The following is a 27,586-nucleotide window of genomic DNA, read 5'->3' as shown; positions in this document are numbered from 1 at the left end:
GCAAACGTACAAAAGGGCCCCTCGTACAAAACATGATGATCCCAATGTACACTGCCGCAAGAACCCAGAGAATCGCATGGAGGCTCCCACAGGGGAGGAAGGGCATCTACAGGTGCCCCACAAGAGACATGCAGGGGAGGCCATCTACAGGTGCCGCAGAACCAGAGGAGATCGCGCATTACAGGCTGCCCACAAGAGGATGCAGGGGGGCATCTACAGGTGCCCACAAGAGGATGCAGGGGGGCATCTACAGGTGCCCACAAGAGGATGCAGGGGGGCATCTACAGGTGCCCACAAGAGGATGCAGGGGGGCATCTACAGGTGCCCACAAGAGGAAGCAGGGGGGGGGGCTATCTACAGGTGCCCACAAGAGGAGGCGGGGGGTATCTGCAGGTGCCCACAAGAGGAAGGCAGGGGGTGTATCTACAGGTGCCCACAAGAGGAGGCGGGGGGGTATCTGCAGGTGCCCACAAGAGGGAGGCAGGGGGGGGGGTATCTAGACAGGTGCCCACAAGAGGAGGCGGGGGGGGTATCTGCAGGTGCCCACAAGAGGAGGCGGGGGGTATCTACAGGTGCCCACAAGGAGGAGGCGGGGGGTATCTGCAGGTGCCCACAAGAGGAGGCGGGGGTATCTACAGGTGCCCACAAGAGGAGGCGGGGGGTATCTGCAGGTGCCCCACAAGAGGAGGCGGGGGGTATCTGCAGGTGCCCACAAGAGGAGGCGGGGGGGTATCTGCAGGTGCCCACAAGAGGAGGCGGGGGTATCTGCAGGTGCCCACAAGATGAGGCGGGGGTATCTGCAGGTGCCCACAAGAGGGAGGTGGGGTATCTGCAGGTGCCCACAAGAGGAGGCGGGGGTATCTGCAGGTGCCCACAAGAGGGAGGTGGGGTATCTGTAGGTGCCCACAAGAGGAGGCGGGTGTCTGTAGGTGCCTACAGGAGGGGGGGGGGGATCTGGAGGAGTTAAGGTTTTGGGGCCTCTGTTCTCCAAGCAGGTGTGTAGTCATACTCGGCACCACTAGACTTTATATATATCTCAACCCCTGAAACCCAACATGCCACAGTGTATAGTGGCAGGAGTATCACCTAACATCTCCAGCCTAACACTGAATGACGCCCGAGCAGGACACACATACCTGACCAGGTGTTACTCCCCCCTCTCAGGTTCGCGCTCTGCCAATGGGCGAGCGAGCAGGCGGCCATTTACCATCCCCCAGTTTTATGGCTTTGGAATTTTTATTTCATATATTCAGAATCCCCCCCCATTCTCCTGCTGATAAGTGTGTGTGTGTGTGTGTGTGTGTGTGTGTACGTACATACGCAAACGCACGCACACATGCACGCAAAACCCATCCAGGAAAAGGGGATTATTCCCAGAAACAGAGCTCGGGTCAGAGCGGTGTGTATCTATATGCATGTGTCACACGTGCCAGCATACATACAACTTGACACACACTGTGTATGTGTGTGTGATGGGGGGGGTGTATATATAGGTGTGTGGGAGAGGTGGAGTATATACAGTGTGTGTGGGAGGTGGGGTGGTGTATAGGTGTGTACCTGCTCCCCTCCCCTCAATAAAACAGCACCAGATCGGTCAAGAAAATGAAGTGATCATCATCATCATCGTCGTCCCACACATTTGGGGGAGGGGGGGGGGGGTTTGTAACGCGTTTGCGTATTGATTTGATGACATCACACATTTAATAATCCCACTGCTCAAGGGGCAGAAATACAAGAGACTTTGCGTTCAACATTCCACCGTCAGCCGAGGAACAGTCTCACAACTACAAGGAAAGCCGGGAGAAGCAGAACAAAATCCTGCGATATAAATGGAATAAAGAATGATAAAACCTAATTAAATATTCAGTCATATCCATCTAGCTCCTGTAAACATCAAGGCTCAGCTCGCTGCACTACACGGGGTCATCACAGGGGACGTGCACGCACACGCGTCAGATGCTCAAGTCATAGTCCCCACAATTTTGGTCCAGAAATAATAATTAGAATAATAAATATATGTTTACAAGCTTCTCATACAAATGACTCTCCCCCCTCCCCCCCACTCTCTCTCCCCCCTCCCCCCCACTCCCCGGTGACGCCTTTGTGGGGATTTTCCATATAAAAACAGCAATTTGTAGGATTTATTGGAAGAACGGCCTTAAATATCCCTTACCCTGCCCTCTTAGGGCCGTATTATGGGGGCTCTGAGCTGCACTTGTGGGGGGAGGGGGCATGGGGGGGGGGGGGCTCAGAGCTGCCTTTGGTAGGGGGGGGCGAGGAGGATCCGAGGGGGGGGGGGGAAGGGAGCTCGGAGCTGCCTTTGGTAGGGGGGGGGGAAGATCCGAGCTGCCCTTGGTAGGTGGGGGGGGGGGGAGATCCGAGCTGCCCTTGGTAGTGGGGGGGCCTTGGTGGGGAGGGTGCTCCCTTGGGGATAATTTTCTGACCAACGTTAAGTCATTAAATACAAATCAGACATTAAAACAAACATGTAAAAGTGCAATCTGCCGGTCTCTGTAACGCTCAGTGTCGCGTCGCGCTTAGCGTCGCTGCGGTCTCTGAAACGCTCAGCGTCGCTGCGGTCTCTGTAACGCTCAGTGTCGCTGCGGTTTCCGGTACTAACCTTCATGCTTTTTATAGTGATTCTGTCCTTACTTTATATGCTGTAGCTCTCCGGACATATACTTTTATATCGTGGAAGGGGGTGGGGAAGAGGGGGCGTTATTAAAATGGCTTTAACGTGCATACCAGCTGTATATTGTAGATACTGTGTATCACTATACAGTGCAGCACACAGAGCTGAAAGTATACAGAGATACATTGTATAACTATACAGTGCAGCTTTCTCATGTGTACGGGACTCTGTAGTATTAAAATGTCGGTGGCGGAGCGGGCCGGGTATGCGGCCTCTCCCCCTCCTACAGACGATGCAACCCATCGGCATTATGGGGGATACGCTCTGCGCACACGGTAACTGAATTCCAGATCACTTGTTGCACACGGCGCATAAAAATCTTATTCCAAAATCTCCCCACAACATGAAGATCCCAAAACGCTCCGGTGCCCGGGGGCGCGGTGTGCCAGTGCCCGGGGGCGCGGTGTGCCAGTGCCCGGGGGGCGCGGTGTGCCAGTGCCCGGGATGGCGGCATGCCGGTGGCCCAGGGGGGTGGTGTGCTGCTGCCCGGGATTGCAGCGTGCCGGTGCCCGTGGGGGGGGGGGGGGGGGGGGTGGGGAGAAGAGGAGGGGCCGGGCGGCGTGTTGGTGCCCGGAGGCGCGGCGTGTCGGGGGCGCAACGTGCTGGTGCCCGGGGGACCTTCCCAATGCCCCGCAGTCCCCCGCCACTCCCAGTATGTCACCCTCTGGCCGTGTGCAACTCTCCCTCTACTGAAACGTAAAGCAATAAGGCACCTCGGCTATAGGGACACAGACAGGATCTCTCCTCGCTAGGTACAGCGCTCCCCCTCCCCCCGCGTAGGGATTTCTCCCACGCAAAGCGGCAAATGTTTTCATTACAATCTTATACAGTGGTTTTTTTTTAAGCCAAAAAACTGCCACTTTCATGGATTCAATTCAGAGGCCGCACACTTCCTGTGCGCCAGTCACATGTATCAGTGATGTCATCATGACCCGCAGGAAGTGAGCGCGCTGGGGAAATGTAAACACAGAACAGATCTCATCCCGGCGACCCGCCTCCTCCTACAGATACACGTGCGCTGCCATATATTATACTACGTATATAGTGCTCTGCAGGATATAACAGCCACTGCACCGTGCTCTGTATATTACACTACACCCTGCTCTGTATATTACGGTATAAACACACATTAAGCGGTGACAGATCTGAGTCATTTTCCAGGAACCCAATCTGAGGAAATCCAGCCCCGAAACCCACAGACAAAGAAGCCAAACACAAAAGGTCAAGGAGTCACCCGGTCTCACCTGTGACCTCTGACCCCCGGGGGAAAGGTGTGTGGTGAGAGGAGGGGGTTAAGGAGTCACTGTCACAGAAGGCACAGCACCACGGGCAGGGGGCCACGGGGTGTCCCCTCACACACAGGATAAACACGTATCCTCATTACAGCAGGGTTACAAAATCATTATTGCTTTATCTTGTGCCAGCCTTAACTCTATGCATATTTATATATACTTCTTAATATATATATATACTCATCTTCATCTCTATATACATACACAGTATATATTATTTATCTCATATTCAATAAAAAATAGCAATTATTAATATTTTTTTCCCTAGGTACGGAGAAGCGGATTTGGAAAGTAAGACGCCCCCATCTGGGAGAGGCCGGAATTCATGATCCCTGAGGCTTACCAACATCCCCTCCCCCCTCAAGTGTCTCCTGCCCCTGCTCTGGGGCAGCCGGGAAGAACCCAGACTCTCTAGGGAAGTCCACCGACGCTGCGATGAGGTCATCAACATGTCCGTGCGATGTCACGGGTGTGACGGGAGCGTGGGGTCTCACTACAGCAGGAAGGGGGGGGGGGGTGGAACAGGAGGGGAGGGACCCCCAGACTATTAGGGAGCAGTATGGGGCTAATGGGCTTTTGTGGTGGGATTAGCACAAGTGCTGCAGTTTACTTAAAATCACTAATGTCCTCCTCCCCCCACGCTGGCCCCCCCGAAGACATCGCAGGGGCCCGGGGTTTCTTTCATTCATAGGGTGGGGGTCCACGTGGAGGAGGGGCTATGAAGGTTCCACAGCCAGTGCCTCCTCGGGGCTGGCCCCCTCAGAGTTGGGCCGCGCCAGCCCCCAGTAGTGCATCATGGAGAGGCGCAGATCGTCCATCTTCCCATTGGACAGATCGAGGCCGGGTGGGGGGAGGGATCGCTGCACGGTGGGCTCCTCTTTGCGCCGGCGGCGGGTGCGGACCTCCAGGCAGTTCTGGCCCTTCATGTGGCGCTGCAGATGATCCTCCTTGGCGAAGGCTTTGTGGCACAGCGAGCACTCGTACGGGCGATCCCCTGTGTGCAGGTGCATGTGGTTCTTCAGGTCGTAGCTGTGCAGGAAGCGTGCGCTGCAGTGCTCACAGCGGTACGGACGCTCGCCCGTGTGCTTCCGCATGTGGATTTTCAGCTTGTCGTTCCTGTGTGGGGAGGGGGGGGGGGGAAGACACGGAAGAGAAGTCACACACACGGACCTTTAAGACCCACCTCAAAACACACTTGCTTAAAGGAGCATATGAGTAGCACCATGGCCAACACTATACACCTCATACATAAAGCTTGGCCCCCTGCAGACGCATTTACCAGAACGCCCTCCTACTGTCTCTGTACGTTCTTCCTACCAATTAGATTGTAAGCTCCTCAGAGCAGGGACTCCTCTTCCGAAATGTTCCTTTTATGTCCGAAGCATTTATTCCCATTATGTGTTATTTGTATTATTTGTTATTTATATGATCGTCACGTGTATTACTGATGTGAAGCAATATGTATACTAATGGCGCTATATAAATAAAGACATACATACAAACGGAAGAGAAGTCACACACCCAAGGAAGGGAAGAGAAGAGGAGTCACACACCCAAGGAAGGGAAGAGAAGAGGAGTCACACACCCAAGGAAGGGAAGAGAAGAGGAGTCACACACCCAAGGAAGGGAAGAGAAGGAGTCACAGACACGGAAGAGAATTCACACACGGAAGAGAAGAAGAGTCACACACACGGAAGAGAAGGAGTCACACGCAGAAGAGAAGAAAAGGTGTCACATACACACAGAAGAGAAGAGGAGTCACACACACACGGACACACGGAAGGGAAGAGAAGAGGAGTCACACGCACGAAAGAGAAGGAGTCACACACACACGGAAGAGAGAGGAGAGACACACGGAAGAGGAGTCACACACGCAGAACAGAAGAGGAGACACACACATGCGGAAGGGAAGAGGAGAGACACACGCGGGAGGGAAGAGGAGAGACACACGCGGGAGGGAAGAGGAGAGAGACACGTGGAAGGGAAGAGGAGAGAGACACGTGGAAGGGAAGAGGAGAGAGACACACGCGGAAGGGAAGAGGAGAGAGACATACGGAAGGGAAGAGGAGAGAGACATACGGAAGGGAAGAGGAGAGACACACGCGGAAGAGAAGAGGAGTCACACACGCGGAAGAGGAGAGACACACGGAAGAGAATAGGAGAGACACACGGAAGGGAAGAGAAGGAATCACACACTGAAGAGAAGAGGAGTCACACACACGGATGGGAAGAGAAGGAATCACACACGCAGAAGAGAAAAGGAGTCACACACGCGGAAGAGAAAAGGATTCACACGCGGAAGGGAAGAGGAGTCACACATACGGAAGAGAAGAGGAGTCACAAACACACAGAAGAGGAGTCACACACGCGGAAGAGAAGTCACACACACACGGAAGAGAAGTCACACACACACACGGAAGAGAAGAGGAGTCACACACGCGGTAGAGAAGAGGAGTCACACACGCGGAAGAGAAGAGGAGTCACACACGCGGAAGAGAAGTCACACACATGGAAGAGAAAAGGAGTTACACACACGGAAGGGAAGAGAAGAGGAGTGTGTGTTCGCATACAGGGAGGTGCCACAGGAGTCTACCAATTTCTCACCCTTCGAGCTTCTATATGGGTGCCGGGTCCGTGGATCGCTTGACCTGTTCCGGGAGGGATGGGAGGGGGAGACACCCACAACAGATGCAACGGTGCTCCAGTATTTGGTGGAGCTCAAAGATCAGTTGGCAGATCTGATGGGCTTAGCGCAGGCTAACCTGAATGGAGCTCAGACCAGGAAGAAGCGTTGGTATGATAGAAATGCCCATAGTAGAGAGTTCCTCCCGGGGCAGCAGATGCTTGTTCTGAAGCCAACTCGCCAGAACAAACTCCTAGCTGCCTGGTCCGTCCCATATCCGGTAATCCGGCGGGTGAACGAGTCAAATTACATGGTAGCTCTGGATCAGGTAGACATCGGAGCTACCACATGAACATGTTAAAAGAATGTCATGCGAGTGGACCGGTGGTGATGGCAGTGTGTAGCCCACCATCGGGAGATGCGGCAAGCAGAGCTCTGCCCGATCTCCTAGGGGAGGCTAAGCACAGAAGCTCTGTAGTGGACGTGGGGATAGGGTCCCAGCTCGCGGCTTCCCAACAGCTGTAGGCTCGAGAGTTGTTAGGAAGGTATGGGAGTCTGTTCACGGTCAAGCCGGGACGGACTCACCTCACTGATCATTCGGTCAGCACTGGTGATCAGAGGCACCTTCGGAAGTCCGCCTACCGAGTGTCTGTGGAGGTAAAGTGGAGCATGGAGAAGGAGATTGAGGAGATGGGAGTGATCTCCAGGTCACAGAGTCCCTGTGCCTCTCCAGTGGTCCTTGTTCCCAAAAAGTATGGAACCACCCGGTTCTGCATAGACAACCGGCAGTTAAATGCCCAGACAGTGACGGATGCCTATCCCATGCCACGGATGGATACGCTGTTAGACGAGCTCGCCGGGGCAAGGTATCTGACCACCATGGATCTGAGCCGGGGCTACAGGGAGATCCCATTGACCCAGGAGGTGCGGGAGAAGTCAGCCATCATCACCCCAAGTGGCTTGTATGAGTTTTCCGTCATGCCATTTAGGATGAAGAATGCACCGGCTACCTTCCAACGCATGGTCATCCACCTGCTAGACGGAATGCAGGGGCATGCTAGGGCGTACTTAGACGACCTGGAGGTCTTTAGTAATGCCTGGGCTGACCATCTTACTCATATAGAGGCAGTTTTATCCCGCATCCAGGAGGCCAGGCTAACGTTAAAGCCGGTTAAGTGCTAGATAGGGATGGCAGAGGTCGTATATCTCGGGGTAGGCGGGGGGCATCTCAAACCTGAGCCCGCAAAAGGTGGAATCCATTGTGGGGTGGCCAGTTCCCAGAACTAAGAAGCAGGTGCTAGCCTTTTTGGGGACCGCCGGGTATTACCGCAAATTTATACCCAATTACAGTGTTGTGGCCAAACCCTTGACTGACCTGACTAAAAAGAGGCTCCCTCGCACGGTAACCTGGTCACCAGAGTGCGAGTGCCTTGTCAACTCTCAAGGCTGCCCTGGCAAGCGCTCCGATCCTAGCAGCTCCCGACTATGATAAGCGGATCCTGATTCAAACTGATGCCTCTACCTTTGGCATTGGTGCAGTGTTGAGTCAGGTGGGGGCCGATGGGGTTGAACACCCAATCGTGTACCTGAGCTGCAAGTCATTAGATTGGGAGGCTGCTTATGCTACGGTTGAGAGAGAGTGCCTGGCTATAGTATGGGCCCTCAGGAAGCTTCAACCATATGTGTATGGCCGCCCGTTTACGGTCATTACTGACCACAAACCCCTGAGCTGGTTGCAGCGGGTGTCAGGGGATAACGCCAAGCTGCTGCGGTGGAGTCTGACCCTCCAAGAATATGACTTTACCGTACAGCACAAAAAAGGGAGTGAGCACGGCAATGCCGACGGACTTTCCCGGCTCGGCTTAGCTCTGACCTTCAGGCGTCACGCTTGAGGATGAACCCGTTGGGGTCTCTACCACAGAGCTCTCCGCTTAAGGGGGAGGTGTGACTGTAGGGGTAAATATGGCTGCCGTTAATAAAGGTTAAGTCTGCCATAACCCCCCTGTCAGTAATACATTGGTATTGTATTACAGCAAGGCCCCACTAATATGGCAGGTTCCGTTCTGAGGACCCGCCGTAAAGCAAAAGCGGCGATTTTCGTTATGTGCGCATGCGCAGACCGGCAATGCGCTGTACTACACGTGCAAAATCATCAAAAAAAAACATTCTGCGCATGTGCGACCCCGGACCGGCCCGTTCTGCGCATGGGCAACCCTGGACCGGCCCGTTCTGCGCATGCGCAGAAATGGCGGCCCCCTTCTCGGTACCACCGTATCGCCGTCGTGTCTTTGCTTGGTTCCAGCCCCACAGGAATCAGGGGTTAATATGTTTGCAGGAGAATTGTTGCAACTTGTTCTGTGACCTTTCCCTATATCCTTGTTATGTTGCAGTTCTACCCACCAATCAGGCCCTGGGCATGTAGGCAGCACCTTCCTACCCACCAATCAGGGCCTGGGCTTGTAGGCAGCACCTTCCTACCCACCAATAAGGGCCAGGGCATGTAGACAGCACCTTCCTACCCACCAATAAGGGCCAGGGCATGTAGACAGCGCCTTCCTACCCACCAATCAGGGCCAGTGAATGTAGGCAGCGCCTTCCTACCCACCAATAAGGGCCTGGGCATGTAGACAGCGCCTTCTAACCCACCAATCAGGGCCTGGGCATGTAGGCAGCACCTGGCCCTGAGTGTTGCAATATTATGTGTTAAGTGTATAAAAAGGTGGGGAGGGAGACCCCTGGCAGACAGGTGTTGCTGTGACAGGGAGAAACTGCAATGTCCACACCAGTGCTGGTCTCAGGCCTGAAAACCAGTCCTGTAGGCACTGGGCAAGAAGTGAGAACAGGGGAAATCTCTGCAAGGAGGTCCCTGCAACTGGTTATGCAGGGTATCCCCAGTTGGGTATGTGTGATGCTTGTGTGTTTTGTATAGTTGTGGATATACTTTTCCAATAAATTAATTTTATAAACTCATGTTCTGTCTAGCAACATTGATCCCTGGTATTAGTCCTTGTCTCCCGTGACTAGGAGTCACACACACGGAAGAGAAAGAAGAGGAGTCACACACACGCGGAAGAGGAGTCACACACACGCGGAAGAGAAGAGGAGTCACACACACGCGGAAGAGAAGAGGAGTCACACACACGCGGAAGAGAAGAGGAGTCACACACACGCGGAAGAGAAGAGGAGTCACACACACGCGGAAGAGAAGAGGAGTCACACACACGCGGAAGAGAAGAGGAGTCACACACACGCGGAAGAGAAGAGGAGTCACACACACGCGGAAGAGAAGAGGAGTCACACACACGCGGAAGAGAAGAGGAGTCACACACACGCGGAAGAGAAGAGGAGTCACACACACGCAGAAGAGAAGAGGAGTCACACACACATAACAGAAGAGGAGTCACACACACATAACAGAAGAGAAGGAGTCACACACACACGTAAGAGAAGAAGAGCCACACACAATGAAAAGGAGGAGTCACATACATGCAGACGAGAAGAGGAGTCACACACACGGAAGAGAAGTCACACACGCGGAAGGGAAGAGATGAGGAGTCACACACGTGAAAGAGAAGTCACATACACGGAAGAAAAGGAGGAGTCACACACGTGGAAGAGAAGTAACACATGCAGAAGGGAAGAGATGAGGAGTCACACATGTGGAAGAGAAGTCACATACACGGAAGAAAAGGAGGAGTCACACACGTGGAAGAGAAGTCACATACACGGAAGAAAAGGAGGAGTCACACACGTGGAAGAGAAGTCACATACACGGAAGAAAAGGAGGAGTCACACACACGGAAGAGAAGTCACACACGCGGAAGGGAAGAGATGAGGAGTCACACACGTGGAAGAGAAGTCACATACACGGAAGAAAAGGAGGAGTCACACACGTGGAAGAGAAGTCATATACACGGAAGAAAAGGAGGAGTCACACACGTAAGAGAAGAAGAGCCACACACAATGAAAAGGAGGAGTCACATACATGCAGACGAGAAGAGGAGTCACACACACGGAAGAGAAGTCACATACACGGAAGAAAAGGAGGAGTCACACATGTGGAAGAGAAGTAACACATGCGGAAGGGAAGAGATGAGGAGTCACACATGTGGAAGAGAAGTCACATACACGGAAGAAAAGGAGGAGTCACACACGTGGAAGCGAAGTCACATACACGGAAGAAAAGGAGGAGTCACACACGTGGAAGAGAAGTCACACATGCGGAAGGGAAGAGGAGTCACACACACGCGGAAGGGAAGAGATGAGGAGTCACACACGTGAAAGAGAAGTCACATACACGGAAGAAAAGGAGGAGTCACACACGTGGAAGAGAAGTCACACATGCGGAAGGGAAGAGAAGTCACACACACGGAAGAGAAGATATTTTTTGGAGTATGTGAGGGGCACAGAGAGAGAGAGCGTGGAACAGCGAGCACGAGATGAAAAGAGTCACCCGAGGCAGTTACAGACAGACTGACCATCCCTTTGTCCCTCCCACCTCGTGTACTCACCTGGTAAACCTCACCCCACAGACATCACAGGCAAATGGCTTCTCCCCGGTGTGCGTACGCATGTGTCGGGGCAGCTTGCCGGCCCCGTGAATGATCTTGTGGCACACTGGACACTCCTGCGGCATCTGCGACCTCCTCTTCCTCACCAGCTTGTCGGACCCATCCAGGGAGGGCACCAGGTCTGGGTGTTCTGGGTCCAGAGGGTTCGGGAACCCCAGCTCGGAGGGCTCCTCGTCCGACAGAATCTCCTCTGGCGGCGAGGGCGGCACAAACATCTGGGGGACCCCCAGCCCGTTGTCGGGTGCGTACCTCTCAAAGCCCAAGCTGCTGTCGCTGACAGGCACCTCTGCAGGCGAGGGGGCTTCCATGGGACTGACCCCCCTCTCCTGCACCTCCTGGTGGGGGCTTCCGTTTTGGCTTCTCCGATTGGGCCACCCCTGTAAGAATACCCTCTTCCTGCGCCGGCGAGGGATAAGCTGCAAAGGCTTCTGGGTAATGGGAACCGGAAGGGGGGGTGGGGGGCTGTCGGTCTCGGGCGGGGGCGTGGCATCCTCCCCGTTCTCCTGCGAGGTGTAGCACTCCAAGTACTGCCGCGCCCGTAGGTACCCCTCCAGGTCCTCGTCCTCCCCGGGCTCCTCTCGGTCCCCGTTGCACTGCAAGATCTCCACGCAGGCATCCACTACGCAAGGTATCTCTAGCAGACGCGCGGCGCGCAGAACATCCCGCATGTTGGCATTACTGATGGTCAGCGTGGCCGTGTAGGCGAAGTCCAGCAGAGCCCCCAGGGCGTCGGGTTTAAGGAAGTCCAGCTGGCACACATCGCGCCGTGGACCTCTGTGGATGCCAGCGTGCGTGGCTGTGAACAGCTTGCGGAAGTAGTGGCTGCTGGCAGCCAGCACGGCGCGGTGGGTGCGATACTCCAGCCCCCTGGTCTTGATAGTGATGTCACACAGCACGCCGCGGTGACGCTGTTCATTCAGGCTGCTCAGGAGGTCACTGCTGTGCTCCGGGAATGGGATCCCGATCAGCTCGTCCTCGAAGCTGGCCATCGTCACCTGAGAAGGAACAGAAACGGGATGAGGAGGGCGAGACTCCACACTGTGCCCCAAAATACCACTAGCCGCAGAGCTTTCACTGCCTGCTGACCCCAAGAACGAACGTTTGGTGCTTGCGAACCAAAAGACTTGGGGCTGAAGCCATCTTAGATGTGACCCATAAAACATCACCGGAGTTCCAACAGTTTTACAACATAACCTGAAACGGTGAACACTTACCGAGTGTCCGGGTGGAGGAGCAGCTCAGCTGTAAGTGAGCTGCTGAACTATGTGAACCTGAATTTATATCCCTCGCCAAAATTAGATTGCAAGCTTCTTGGAGCAGGGTCTAACAAAGCTCCAATAAGTGGCATCGGAGCTCGATCAGCGTTATCGGATATTCAAGCTAACGGATGTTGATGCCCATTCTGGTTCCGCCATCTCTCATCAGAACTTTGTTATTGCGAGGGTTAAAAAATAAATAACGCACGCCTTTCCAATGGAGCCGCGACATTTCCTGTGATAAATATTGCGGTAGTGTTAACGGGCGCAATACCGTCTGCGACATTGGTGTGCAACTCTAGCACAGCACGGCTGAACCTACCAGCGCAATATACCCAGCTTAAGTGCTCAAGGTACTTGCCAACATTCAGTAAGGCATCAACCCCTAAAAATGACAAGGAAAGGCAATGGCCCTTATTCTACAGAGGTCAGATCGGGACAGCAGACAACGCTCATAGGACAGACATCCAGAAACTGGAAGAATGAATGGTGATGGGGTCATTAACAAATTGTAAAACATCATAGTGGAGAATGAAAGCTCATCGGAAAGAGCAGCCAGAATGATCATTCAATTAACGAAGATACAGGCTTCAAATGTACCCAAGAGAACGTCCCAACATGAAGTCACGCACACATGTACCCAAGAGTACGTCCCAACACGAAGTCACGCACACGTGTACCCAAGAGAACGTCCCAACACGAAGTCACGCACACGTGTACCAAAGAGCACGTCCCAGCATGAAGTCACGCACACATGTACCCAAGAGAACGTCCCAACACGAAGTCACGCACACGTGTACCCAAGAGCACGTCCCAGCATGAAGTCACGCACACATGTACCCAAGAGAACGTCCCAACATGAAGTCACGCACACATGTAACCAAGAGAACGTCCCAACATGAAGTCACGCACACATGTACCCAAGAGAACGTCCCAACACGAAGTCACGCACACGTGTACCCAAGAGCACGTCCCAGCATGAAGTCACGCACACATGTACCCAAGAGTACGTCCCAACACGAAGTCACGCACACATGTACCCAAGAGAACGTCCCAACACGAAGTCACGCACACATGTACCCAAGAGTACGTCCCAACATGAAGTCACGCACACATGTACCCAAGAGAACGTCCCAACACGAAGTCACGCACACATGTACCCAAGAGTACGTCCCAACATGAAGTCACGCACACATGTACCCAAGAGTACGTCCCAACATGAAGTCACGCACACATGTACCCAAGAGAACGTCCCAACACGAAGTCACGCACACATGTACCCAAGAGTACGTCCCAACATGAAGTCACGCACACATGTACCCAAGAGTACGTCCCAACATGAAGTCACGCACACGTGTACCCAAGAGAACGTCCCAACACGAAGTCACGCACACATGTACCCAAGAGAACGTCCCAACACGAAGTCACGCACACATGTACCCAAGAGTACGTCCCAACATGAAGTCACGCACACATGTACCCAAGAGAACGTCCCAACATGAAGTCACGCACACATGTACCCAAGAGAACGTCCCAACACGAAGTCACGCACACATGTACCCAAGAGTACGACCCAACACGAAGTCACGCACACATGTACCCAAGAGTACGTCCCAACATGAAGTCACGCACACATGTACCCAAGAGTACGTCCCAACATGAAGTCACGCACACATGTACCCAAGAGTACGTCCCAACACGAAGTCACGCACACATGTACCCAAGAGTACGTCCCAACACGAAGTCACGCACACATGTACCCAAGAGTACGTCCCAACATGAAGTCACGCACACATGTACCCAAGAGTACGTCCCAACACGAAGTCACGCACACATGTACCCAAGAGTACGTCCCAACACGAAGTCACGCACACATGTACCCAAGAGAACGTCCCAACATGAAGTCACGCACACATGTACCCAAGAGAACGTCCCAACATGAAGTCACGCACACATGTACCCAAGAGCACGTCCCAGCATGAAGTCACGCACACATGTACCCAAGAGTACGTCCCAACATGAAGTCACGCACACGTGTACCCAAGAGAACGTCCCAACATGAAGTCACGCACACGTGTACCCAAGAGTACGTCCCAACACGAAGTCACGCACACGTGTACCCAAGAGTACGTCCCAACATGAAGTCACGCACACATGTACCCAAGAGTACGTCCCAACATGAAGTCACGCACACGTGACCCAAGAGTACGTCCCAACATGAAGTCACGCACACATGTACCCAAGAGAACGTCCCAACATGAAGTCACGCACACATGTACCCAAGAGAACGTCCCAACATGAAGTCACGCACACATGTACCCAAGAGTACGTCCCAACATGAAGTCACGCACACATGTACCCAAGAGAACGTCCCAACATGAAGTCACGCACACATGTACCCAAGAGTACGTCCCAACACGAAGTCACGCACACATGTACCCAAGAGAACGTCCCAACATGAAGTCAAGCACACATGTACCCAAGAGAACGTCCCAACATGAAGTCACGCACACATGTACCCAAGAGAACGTCCCAACATGAAGTCACGCACACATGTACCCAAGAGAACGTCCCAACATGAAGTCACGCACACATGTACCCAAGAGTACGTCCCAACATGAAGTCACGCACACATGTACCCAAGAGTACGTCCCAACATGAAGTCACGCACACATGTACCCAAGAGTACGTCCCAACATGAAGTCACGCACACATGTACCCAAGAGTACGTCCCAACATGAAGTCACGCACACATGTACCCAAGAGTACGTCCCAACATGAAGTCACGCACACATGTACCCAAGAGTACGTCCCAACATGAAGTCACGCACACATGTACCCAAGAGTACGTCCCAACATGAAGTCACGCACACATGTATCCAAGAGTACGTCCCAACATGAAGTCACGCACACATGTACCCAAGAGAACGTCCCAACATGAAGTCACGCACACATGTATCCAAGAGTACGTCCCAACATGAAGTCACGCACACATGTATCCAAGAGTACGTCCCAACATGAAGTCACGCACACATGTATCCAAGAGTACGTCCCAGCATGAAGTCACGCACACATGTACCCAAGAGAACGTCCCAGCATGAAGTCACGCACACATGTACCCAAGAGTACGTCCCAACATGAAGTCACGCACACATGTACCCAAGAGTACGTCCCAACACGAAGTCACGCACACATGTACCCAAGAGAACGTCCCAACACGAAGTCACGCACACATGTACCCAAGAGTACGTCCCAACACGAAGTCACGCACACATGTACCCAAGAGTACGTCCCAACATGAAGTCACGCACACATGTACCCAAGAGAACGTCCCAACACGAAGTCACGCACACATGTACCCAAGAGTACGTCCCAACATGAAGTCACGCACACGTGTACCCAAGAGAACGTCCCAACACGAAGTCACGCACACATGTACCCAAGAGAACGTCCCAACATGAAGTCACGCACACATGTACCCAAGAGAACGTCCCAACACGAAGTCACGCACACATGTACCCAAGAGAACGTCCCAACACGAAGTCACGCACACATGTACCCAAGAGAACGTCCCAACATGAAGTCACGCACACGTGTACCCAAGAGTACGTCCCAACATGAAGTCACGCACACATGTACCCAAGAGAACGTCCCAACACGAAGTCACGCACACATGTACCCAAGAGAACGTCCCAACACGAAGTCACGCACACATGTACCCAAGAGTACGTCCCAACATGAAGTCACGCACACATGTACCCAAGAGAACGTCCCAACATGAAGTCACGCACACATGTACCCAAGAGTACGTCCCAACATGAAGTCACGCACATATGTACCCAAGAGAACGTCCCAACATGAAGTCACGCACACATGTACCCAAGAGAACGTCCCAACATGAAGTCAAGCACACATGTACCCAAGAGAACGTCCCAACACGAAGTCACGCACACATGTACCCAAGAGTACGTCCCAACATGAAGTCACGCACACATGTACCCAAGAGAACGTCCCAACACGAAGTCACGCACACATGTACCCAAGAGTACGTCCCAACATGAAGTCACGCACACATGTACCCAAGAGTACGTCCCAACATGAAGTCATGCACACGTGTACCCAAGAGTACGTCCCAACATGAAGTCACGCACACGTGTACCCAAGAGTACGTCCCAACATGAAGTCACGCACACATGTACCCAAGAGTACGTCCCAACATGAAGTCACGCACACGTGTACCCAAGAGAACGTCCCAACACGAAGTCACGCACACATGTACCCAAGAGAACGTCCCAACATGAAGTCACGCACACATGTACCCAAGAGAACGTCCCAACACGAAGTCACGCACACATGTACCCAAGAGAACGTCCCAACACGAAGTCACGCACACGTGTACCCAAGAGAACGTCCCAACATGAAGTCACGCACACATGTACCCAAGAGTACGTCCCAACATGAAGTCACGCACACGTGTACCCAAGAGTACGTCCCAACATGAAGTCACGCACACATGTACCCAAGAGAACGTCCCAACACGAAGTCACGCACACATGTACCCAAGAGAACGTCCCAACACGAAGTCACGCACACATGTACCCAAGAGTACGTCCCAACATGAAGTCACGCACACATGTACCCAAGAGAACGTCCCAACATGAAGTCACGCACACATGTACCCAAGAGTACGTCCCAACATGAAGTCACGCACACATGTACCCAAGAGAACGTCCCAACATGAAGTCACGCACACATGTACCCAAGAGAACGTCCCAACACGAAGTCACGCACACATGTACCCAAGAGTACGTCCCAACATGAAGTCACGCACACATGTACCCAAGAGAACGTCCCAACATGAAGTCACGCACACATGTACCCAAGAGAACGTCCCAACACGAAGTCACGCACACATGTACCCAAGAGTACGTCCCAACATGAAGTCACGCACACATGTACCCAAGAGAACGTCCCAACATGAAGTCACGCACACATGTACCCAAGAGTACGTCCCAACATGAAGTCACGCACACATGTACCCAAGAGAACGTCCCAACACGAAGTCACGCACACAAAGTAGAAGACTTACAGTACCATGAAAGAAATCAACTTAAAAGGAAATGGTCTCAAAGTAGGAGATTAAAATGCAAAGATTGGTGCCCATCGGAAAGACGGAGCATCAGTTGGTAAGTATGGTTACGGTAACAGGACAGAACGTGGGGACAGATTGGGAGAATTTGCCAAATGTGAAAATCAATTTATTCTTCAAGGAGAATCCACAAAGAAAATGGACCGAATTAAAATTGAAAAATAAAATGAACTGTACTGTATCCTAACAAGAAACACGGGATTGAAGACTGCACAAACCTTAACCATTTTGACACAAGGAGAGATCACCGATTGGGTCTCTACAAATTACGAAGATGGAAGAAAACGAATTAAAAAGACAAAACCACCACCAAGAGCCTCAAAGATAACAGCAGAGAACTGGAGCTGAGAGATCGTTTCAGCGTGCTCGAGATGCATGGGGCACCAACGACAATGCGAAATGTCTAAAGATCGTAGCTAAAAGCCAAGAAACAAACTGCAGGAATCGCCAACACAAACAGGACCGGAGAAAAGCTGATGACACAAGTGAGTTACTGGGGAAAACAGAAATCCCAAGATGCAAGAAGATAACTTGAACATACAGAGCTATGCAAGACAAGCCGCAAGGGTATAACCGGAGATGGGGGAAAATGTACCCGAGATATGGTGAAGAGAATCAACGTGCATCAATGATGAAGCAGACGAAGACAACTTCAAGGCCTGCAGACCATATTAGCCTAAATCCGAGGTGGGCAACCCTGTCGCCAATCGCCGCAAGTGGCGAATCAGACATGAAAGTGGGGCGGATGAGATTGCCAGCTTCCACGGTAAAATAAACGTTTTCCTGACGGCGTGTGCTGGTTTCTGCTTTCTGAACGAGTCAACAAAGTGAACAAGCAGCAGGTGATAGTGCTGAGGTGAGTGATGCAGCAGCAGGTGATAGTGCCGAGGTGAGTGAAGCAGCAGCAGGTGATAGGGCTGAGGTGAGTGAGGCAGCAGCAGGTGATAGGGCTGAGGTGAGTGACGCAGCAGCAGGTGATAGTGCTGAGGTGAGGGACGCAGCAGCAGGTGATAGTGCTGAGGTGAGTGAAGCAGCAGCAGGTGATAGTGCTGAGGTGAGGGACGCAGCAGCAGGTGATAGTGCTGAGGTGAGTGAAGCAGCAGCAGGTGATAGTGCTGAGGTGAGTGAAGCAGCAGCAGGTGATAGTGCTGAGGTGAGGGACGCAGCAGCAGGTGATAGTGCTGAGGTGAGGGAAGCAGCAGCAGGTGATAGTGCTGAGGTGAGTGAAGCAGCAGCAGGTGATAGGGCTGAGGTGAGGGAAGCAGCAGCAGGTGATAGTGCTGAGGTGAGGGAAGCAACAGCAGGTGATAGTGCTGAGGTGAGGGAAGCAGCAGGTGATAGTGCTGAGGTGAGGGAAGAAGCAGCAGGTGATAGTGCGGAGGTGAGGGACGCAGCAGCAGGTGATAGTGCTGAGGTGAGGGACGCAGCAGCAGGTGATAGTGCTGAGGTGAGGGATGCAGCAGCAGGTGATAGTGCTGAGGTGAGGGACGCAGCAGCAGGTGATAGTGCTGAGGTGAGGGACGCAGCAGCAGGTGATAGTGTTGAGGTGAGGGACGCAGCAGCAGGTGATAGTGCTGAGGTGAGGCAGCAGCAGCAGGTGATAGTGCTGAGGTGAGGGACGCAGTAGCAGGTGATAGTGCTGAGGTGAGGGAAGAAGCAGCAGGTGATAGTGCTGAGGTGAGGGAAGCAGCAGCAGGTGATAGTGCTGAGGTGAGGGAAGAAGCAGCAGGTGATAGTGCTGAGGTGAGGGAAGCAGCAGCAGGTGATAGTGCTGAGGTGAGTGACGCAGCAGGTGATGGTGCTAAGGTGAGTGACGCAGCAGGTGATAGTGCTGAGGTGAGTGACGCAGCAGGTGATGGTGCTAAGGTGAGTGACGCAGCAGGTGATGGTGCTAAGGTGAGTGACGCAGCAGGTGATAGTGCTAAGGTGAGTGAAGCAGCAGCAGGTGATAGTGCTGAGGTGAGGGAAGTAGCAGGTGATAGTGCTGAGGTGAGGGACACTGAAAAATAGGTTGTCCACCTCTGGCCTAAGTCAATCACTTACATGCTCATTAATTGGCAAAGCGGAGAATTTCGTAGCGAATACAACACAATTAACCACATCCAAGTCTACAAGAAGTGATTTCCCAAAGTCATGAATGCGACTCATTTTAGGATTTCTAGATTACGAAAAAGCATCCGATTATACCTACACGCCCGTCATTTTTAAATACACCAAGACCGGGTTAAGAAGAAGAAGCGTACCTTGATATTAGAAAGGAACAACGAGACCTCATCAACCCTTCGAGTACACGAAGATAAGGATTGGCAAGCGTGTGTGACCGGGACACACCGTGTCACCCACACTTTTCACAGCAACACTACACAAACGGTTTAAGACATTTAATTGGGAATAAAAAGTAATACAAATCATTGAATTCTACAATCGCCTATAATTTGCAGACAACACTGTTATTTCTGCCACAACTGCGGAAGATATTCAGCAAAAAAAAATAAAAAATAAGTCAGAAAGTGGGCTCCAGATACATCTCAGCAAGACCAAAACGTTTAAATAATAATGTGCAAAAAATAAAAAAAAAAGAATAAAAGCTGAAAAATCAGTACAAATGAAAATCAATAGGAGAATGTAGAGGAGATGGAGGCATTTGGAAAAAAATAAGACATCTTCTAAAGAAACCTTTCGACTCTGCTTAAAGAGGAACGTTTCCCACCAGCGTATCCTGCCCGCGCTCATACACGGAGGTGACACTTGGACCCCAAGACAATTTAGAAGCTTCAAACAAAGTATGAGGAGAGGTTGTGGGAGGCGGTGCAGCTGCCTTAGAAGGAGATGTATGGACCAGGACTGCAATTCTTCTCGGTACATAAAGTTAATTTAATGGCACATTAAAACCAGTAAGAGAACAAACTTGCGCGTTTCGCGTGGTCACCCATGCTTTATCAAAGAGTAAAACATACAAACACATCCATTACCTAAATAAGGGTCCCTGTGTGAGGGACGGGTACAGGTACCGGCACTGTGTCAGGGACGGGTACAGGTAGCGGCGCTGTGTGAGGGACGGGTACAGGTAGCGGCGCTGTGTGAGGGACGGGTACAGGTAGCGGCGCTGTGTGAGGGACGGGTAAAGGCGCTGTGTGAAAGACAGGTACAGGCGCTGTGTGAAAGACGGGTACAGGTACAGGCGCTGTGTGAGGGACGGGTACAGGTAGCGGCGCTGTGTGAGGGACGGGTACAGGTAGCGGCGCTGTGTGAGGGACGGGTACAGGTAGCGGCGCTGTTTGAGGGACAGGTACAGGTAGCGGCGCTGTGTGAGGGACGGGTAAAGGCGCTGTGTGAAAGACAGGTACAGGCGCTGTGTGAAAGACGGGTACAGGTACAGGCGCTGTGTGAGGGACGGGTACAGGCGCTGTTTGAGGGACGGGTACAGGTAGCGGCGCTGTGTGAGGGACGGGTACAGGTAGCGGCGCTGTGTGAGGGACGGGTACAGGTAGCGGCGCTGTTTGAGGGACGGGTACAGGTAGCGGCGCTGTGTGAGGGACGGGTAAAGGCGCTGTGTGAAAGACAGGTACAGGCGCTGTGTGAAAGACGGGTACAGGTACAGGCGCTGTGTGAGGGACGGGTACAGGCGCTGTGTGAGGGACGGGTACAGATAGCGGCGCTGTGTGAGGGACGGGTACAGGTAGCGGCGCTGTGTGAGGGACGGGTACAGGTAGCGGCGCTGTGTGAGGGACGGGTACAGGTAGCGGCGCTGTGTGAGGGACTAGTACAGGTAGCGGCGCTGTGTGAGGGACGGGTACAGGTAGCGGCGCTGTGTGAGGGACGGGTACAGGCGCTGTGTGAGGGACGGGTACAGGTAGCGGCGCTGTGTGAGGGACGGGTACAGGCGCTGTGTGAGGGACGGGTACAGGTAGCGGCGCTGTGTGAGGGACGGGTACAGGTAGCGGCGCTGTGTGAGGGACGGGTACAGGTAGCGGCGCTGTGTGAGAGACGGGTACAGGTAGCGGCACTGTGTGAGGGACGGGTACAGGTAGCGGCGCTGTGTGAGGGACGGGTACAGGTATCGGCGCTGTGTGAGGGACGGGTACAGGTAGCGGCGCTGTGTGAAAGACGGGTACAGGTAGCGGCACTGTGTGAGGGACGGGTACAGGTAGCTGCGCTGTGTGATGGACGGGTACAGGTATCAGCGCTGTGTGAGGGACGGGTACAGGTAGCGGCGCTGTGTGAGGGACGGGTACAGGTAGCGGCGCTGTGTGAGGGACGGGTACAGGTATCGGCGCTGTGTGAGGGACGGGTACAGGTAGCGGCGCTGTGTGAGGGACTAGTACAGGTAGCGGCGCTGTGTGAGGGACGGGTACAGGTAGCGGCGCTGTGTGAGGGACGGGTACAGGTAGCGGCGCTGTTTGAGGGACGGGTACAGGTAGCGGCGCTGTGTGAGGGACGGGTAAAGGCGCTGTGTGAAAGACAGGTACAGGCGCTGTGTGAAAGACGGGTACAGGTACAGGCGCTGTGTGAGGGACGGGTACAGGCGCTGTGTGAGGGACGGGTACAGATAGCGGCGCTGTGTGAGGGACGGGTACAGGTAGCGGCGCTGTGTGAGGGACGGGTACAGGTAGCGGCGCTGTGTGAGGGACGGGTACAGGTAGCGGCGCTGTGTGAGGGACTAGTACAGGTAGCGGCGCTGTGTGAGGGACGGGTACAGGTAGCGGCGCTGTGTGAGGGACGGGTACAGGCGCTGTGTGAGGGACGGGTACAGGTAGCGGCGCTGTGTGAGGGACGGGTACAGGTAGCGGCACTGTGTGAGGGACGGGTACAGGTAGCGTGCTGTGTGAGAGACGGGTACAGGTAGCGGCACTGTGTGAGGGACGGGTACAGGTAGCGGCGCTGTGTGAGGGACGGGTACAGGTAGCTGCGCTGTGTGAGAGACGGGTACAGGTAGCGGCACTGTGTGAGGGACGGGTACAGGTAGCGGCACTGTGTGAGGGACGGGTACAGGTATCGGCGCTGTGTGAGGGACGGGTACAGGTAGCGGCGCTGTGTGAAAGACGGGTACAGGTAGCGGCACTGTGTGAGGGACGGGTACAGGTAGCTGCGCTGTGTGATGGACGGGTACAGGTATCAGCGCTGTGTGAGGGACGGGTACAGGTAGCGGCGCTGTGTGAGGGACGGGTACAGGTAGCGGCGCTGTGTGAGGGACGGGTACAGGTATCGGCGCTGTGTGAGGGACGGGTACAGGTAGCGGCGCTGTGTGAGGGACTAGTACAGGTAGCGGCGCTGTGTGAGGGACGGGTACAGGTATCGGCGCTGTGTGAGGGACGGGTACAGGTAGCGGCGCTGTGTGAGGGACAGGTACAGGTACAGGCGCTGTGTGAGGGATGGGTACAGGCGCTGTGTGAGGGACGGGTACAGGTATCAGCGCTGTGTGAGGGACGGGTACAGGTAGCGGCGCTGTGTGAAAGACAGGTACAGGTACAGGCGCTGTGTGAGGGACGGGTACAGGTAGCGGCGCTGTGTGAGGGACGGGTACAGGTAGCGGCGCTGTGTGAGGGATGGGTACAGGTATCAGCGCTGTGTGAGGGACGGGTACGGGTACAGGCGCTGTGTGAAAGACAGGTACAGGTACAGGCGCTGTGTGAGGGACGGGTACAGGTATCAGCGCTGTGTGAGGGACGTGTACAGGTAGCGGCGCTGTGTGAGGGACGGGTACAGGTATCGGCGCTGTGTGAGGGACGGGTACAGATAGCGGCGCAGTGTGAGGGACGGGTACCGGTAGCGGCACTGTGTGAGGGACAGGTACAGGTAGCGTGCTGTGTGACGGACGGGTACAGAAAGCGGCGCTGTGTGAGGGACGGGTACAGGCGCTGTGTGAGGGACGGGTACAGGTAGCGGCACTGTGTGAGGGACGGGTACAGGTAGCGGTGCTGTGTGAGGGACGGGTACAGGTAGCGGCTCTGTGTGAGGGACGGGTACAGGTAGCGGCTCTGTGTGAGGGACGGGTACAGGTAGCGTGCTGTGTGACGGACGGGTACAGGTAGCGGCGCTGTGTGAGGGACGGGTACAGGCGCTGTGTGAGGGACGGGTACAGGCGCTGTGTGAGGGACGGGTACCGGTAGCCGCACTGTGTGAGTGTTTGGGAGAGTATGGTGCGAGCGAGTGCTGGGGAGACAGGAAGATGCAGAAGATCTGACAGCAGATAATTGTTACTGTCGCTCGGGGCTCACGCCTACGCTTCTCTGCTCCCGATAACATCTCACTGAGATGGGAAAGGTGCAGGGGGACAATGGCAGAGAAATCCATACTCTCACCGGTCAGGAAAATCCAGCTCAGAGATGTACCGTCACCATCACCCTTATAATGCAGCATCCTACAGAGGTCAGTGCAGGTTACTCACCCACCGATCACGTGCTCACACACTCCTGCAATGGCTCGCTCAGATTGTGAGCTCATCAACCTCATGCATATTGTACTATATCTCCGGGGTGAATTATGGGGGATTTACTGAAATAGTCGGGGCCAGCATGGCAATTATTAAACCCTCTGCTAGACTGGCCCGTGGGTGGGTGACTCGCCCACACCCAGGTGGGGCTGCCCTTTACAGACCCAATTACCTCCAAGCCCCACGTTGCACCACCACCTCCCCGGTATTGCCGGGCCCCCTCCCTGCACAGGAATGAGAGTGTCGCTGCCCCTCCCTGGGAGGGAGGGACCTGCAGAGTGCTGGGTGCATGGAGGGGGGGAGACAGCCGGATGGACCTTTTGGGTTAGGGGCTTCTTAACCGCTTTGGCACTGGACTGACGAGCACAGCGTTTCAACAGCATTAGCGACTCCAATGTCAACACAGAGCATCAACCGGTCATGGGATAGATTGTAAGCTCCTAGGGACAGGACCCCCCGGGCTTTGTGCTCCCTGCGTAGTAAGACGGTAGAGTGATTTACCAGAATGAGGTGGAGAGTTGGGGGTGACCCAGAGGCAGGCACACTCAGGGAGACCTTGCACTGCAAGGGGCGTGGGCGCAGTTAAACAGCCGCCCAGTGAAGACGAGGGATAGAAGGGGAAAGCGTGACTTGAAACAAGGGTTTCCAGTAAGTAATCAAATAGAAAAAAACAATAATCACGCTGCCTGACTGATCGGGAAACACAGTGAGGTCTGCAGAGGAACCTGTGTACTACTTGCGAGCAAAGGACAACCACTGCCCAGGATCCACTAAGCGTATTGACGCTATTTACAGGACATTGAGACTGTGGCAGAGTCATCAATTATCTGGCATTTCACCTACCTGTAGGTGGAAAGGAGAGTGAAGCTCTGGTGGTTCCTGGTTGCAGACGCTGGTAACTGCCACCCTGTGGCTCTATGCTTGATTAATCTACCTTGATGTACGCATAACCTTGAAACACCTTATATATAAACATAGTTTATTACATTTTTCACGACGAGTGTTGTGCGCTGTTTGTTTTTTTTGTTTCCAGTAAGTAGGCTGGTGGTCACACGCACAGGGCGACCCCCGCACGCAGTGTCACACGCACAGAGCGACCCCCGCACGCAGTGTCACACTCACAGGGCGACCCCCGCACGCAGTGTCACACTCACAGGGCGACCCCCGCACGCAGTGTCACACGCACAGAGCGACCCCCGCACGCAGTGTCACACGCACAGGGCGACCCCCGCACGCAGTGTCACACGCACAGGGCGACACCCGCACGCAGTGTCACACGCACAGGGCGACCCCCGCACGCAGTGTCACACGCACAGAGCGACCCCCGCACGCAGTGTCACACGCACAGGGCGACCCCCGCACGCAGTGTCACACGCACAGAGCGACCCCCGCACGCAGTGTCACACTCACAGGGCGACCCCCGCACGCAGTGTCACACTCACAGGGCGACCCCCGCACGCAGTGTCACACGCACAGAGCGACCCCCGCACGCAGTGTCACACGCACAGGGCGACCCCCGCACGCAGTGTCACACGCACAGGGCGACACCCGCACGCAGTGTCACACGCACAGGGCGACCCCCGCACGCAGTGTCACACGCACAGAGCGACCCCCGCACGCAGTGTCACACGCACAGGGCGACCCCCGCACGCAGTGTCACACGCACAGAGCGACCCCCGCACGCAGTGTCACACGCACAGAGCGACCCCCGCACGCAGTGTCACACGCACAGACCGACCCCCGCACGCAGTGTCACACGCACAGACCGACCCCCGCACGCAGTGTCACACGCACAGAGCGACCCCCGCACGCAGTGTCACACGCACAGGGCGACCCCCGCACGCAGTGTCACACGCACAGAGCGACCCCCGCACGCAGTGTCACACGCACAGAGCGACCCCCGCACGCAGTGTCACACGCACAGAGCGACCCCCGCACGCAGTGTCACACGCACAGGGCGACCCCCGCACGCAGTGTCACACGCACAGAGCGACCCCCGCACGCAGTGTCACACGCACAGGGCGACCCCCGCACGCAGTGTCACACGCACAGGGCGACCCCCGCACGCAGTGTCACACGCACAGAGCGACCCCCGCACGCAGTGTCACACGCACAGAGCGACCCCCGCACGCAGTGTCACACGCACAGAGCGACCCCCGCACGCAGTGTCACACTCACAGGGCGACCCCCGCACGCAGTGTCACACGCACAGAGCGACCCCCGCACGCAGTGTCACACGCACAGAGCGACCCCCGCACGCAGTGTCACACTCACAGGGCGACCCCCACACGCAGTGTCACACGCACAGAGCGACCCCCGCACGCAGTGTCACACGCACAGGGCGACCCCCGCACGCAGTGTCACACGCACAGAGCGACCCCCGCACGCAGTGTCACACGCACAGAGCGACCCCCGCACGCAGTGTCACACGCACAGAGCGACCCCCGCACGCAGTGTCACACTCACAGAGCGACCCCCGCATGCAGTGTCACACGCACAGAGCGACCCCCGCATGCAGTGTCACACGCACAGACCGACCCCCGCACGCAGTGTCACACGCACAGAGCGACCCCCGCACGCAGTGTCACACTCACAGGGCAACCCCCGCACGCAGTGTCACACTCACAGGGCGACCCCCGCACGCAGTGTCACACGCACAGGGCGACCCCCGCACGCAGTGTCACACGCACAGAGCGACCCCCGCACGCAGTGTCACACGCACAGAGCGACCCCCGCACGCAGTGTCACACGCACAGAGCGACCCCGCACGCAGTGTCACACGCACAGGGCGACCCCCGCATGCAGTGTCACACGCACAGAGCGACCCCCGCACGCAGTGTCACACGCACAGGGCGACCCCCGCACGCAGTGTCACACGCACAGAGCGACCCCCGCACGCAGTGTCACACGCACAGAGCGACCCCCGCACGCAGTGTCACACTCACAGGGCGACCCCCGCATGCAGTGTCACACGCACAGAGCGACCCCCGCACGCAGTGTCACACGCACAGAGCGACCCCCGCACGCAGTGTCACACGCACAGAGCGACCCCCGCATGCAGTGTCACACGCACAGGGCGACCCCCGCATGCAGTGTCACACGCACAGAGCGACCCCCGCACGCAGTGTCACACTCACAGGGCGACCCCCACACGCAGTGTCACACTCACAGGGCGACCCCCGCATGCAGTGTCACACGCACAGAGCGACCCCCGCACGCAGTGTCACACGCACAGAGCGACCCCCGCACGCAGTGTCACACGCACAGAGCGACCCCCGCATGCAGTGTCACACGCACAGGGCGACCCCCGCACGCAGTGTCACACGCACAGAGCGACCCCCGCACGCAGTGTCAAACGCACAGAGCGACCCCCGCACGCAGTGTCACACGCACAGAGCGACCCCCGCACGCAGTGTCACACTCACAGAGCGACCCCCGCACGCAGTGTCACACTCACAGAGCGACCCCCGCACGCAGTGTCACACGCACAGAGCGACCCCCGCACGCAGTGTCACACGCACAGAGCGACCCCCGCACGCAGTGTCACACGCACAGAGCGACCCCCGCACG

The 27,586-nt window shown here is 55.1% G+C and overlaps 1 protein-coding gene across 1 annotated transcript in view; it reads right to left on the bottom strand.

The window, feature by feature from the left end:
* Nucleotides 1–3,458: 3,458 nt before the first annotated feature.
* Nucleotides 3,459–27,586, bottom strand: part of ZBTB7B (zinc finger and BTB domain containing 7B) — a 62,512-nt gene continuing 38,384 nt past the window's right edge. The window contains exons 3-4 of the mRNA XM_075608121.1: nt 11,119–12,173; nt 3,459–5,100 (exon numbers count right to left, since the gene is read on the bottom strand). Coding sequence (XP_075464236.1) covers nt 4,701–5,100; nt 11,119–12,167 — 1,449 coding nt within the window. The 5' untranslated portion in view covers nt 12,168–12,173 and the 3' untranslated portion in view covers nt 3,459–4,700. The remainder of the gene's footprint in view (nt 5,101–11,118; nt 12,174–27,586) is intronic.

The sequence above is a fragment of the Ascaphus truei genome, chromosome 7, assembly GCF_040206685.1.
Source record: "Ascaphus truei isolate aAscTru1 chromosome 7, aAscTru1.hap1, whole genome shotgun sequence".
Classification (NCBI taxonomy): domain Eukaryota; kingdom Metazoa; phylum Chordata; class Amphibia; order Anura; family Ascaphidae; genus Ascaphus; species Ascaphus truei.
Note: the sequence above shows the minus strand (reverse complement) of the source record. Positions and strands in the feature narration are given on the sequence as shown.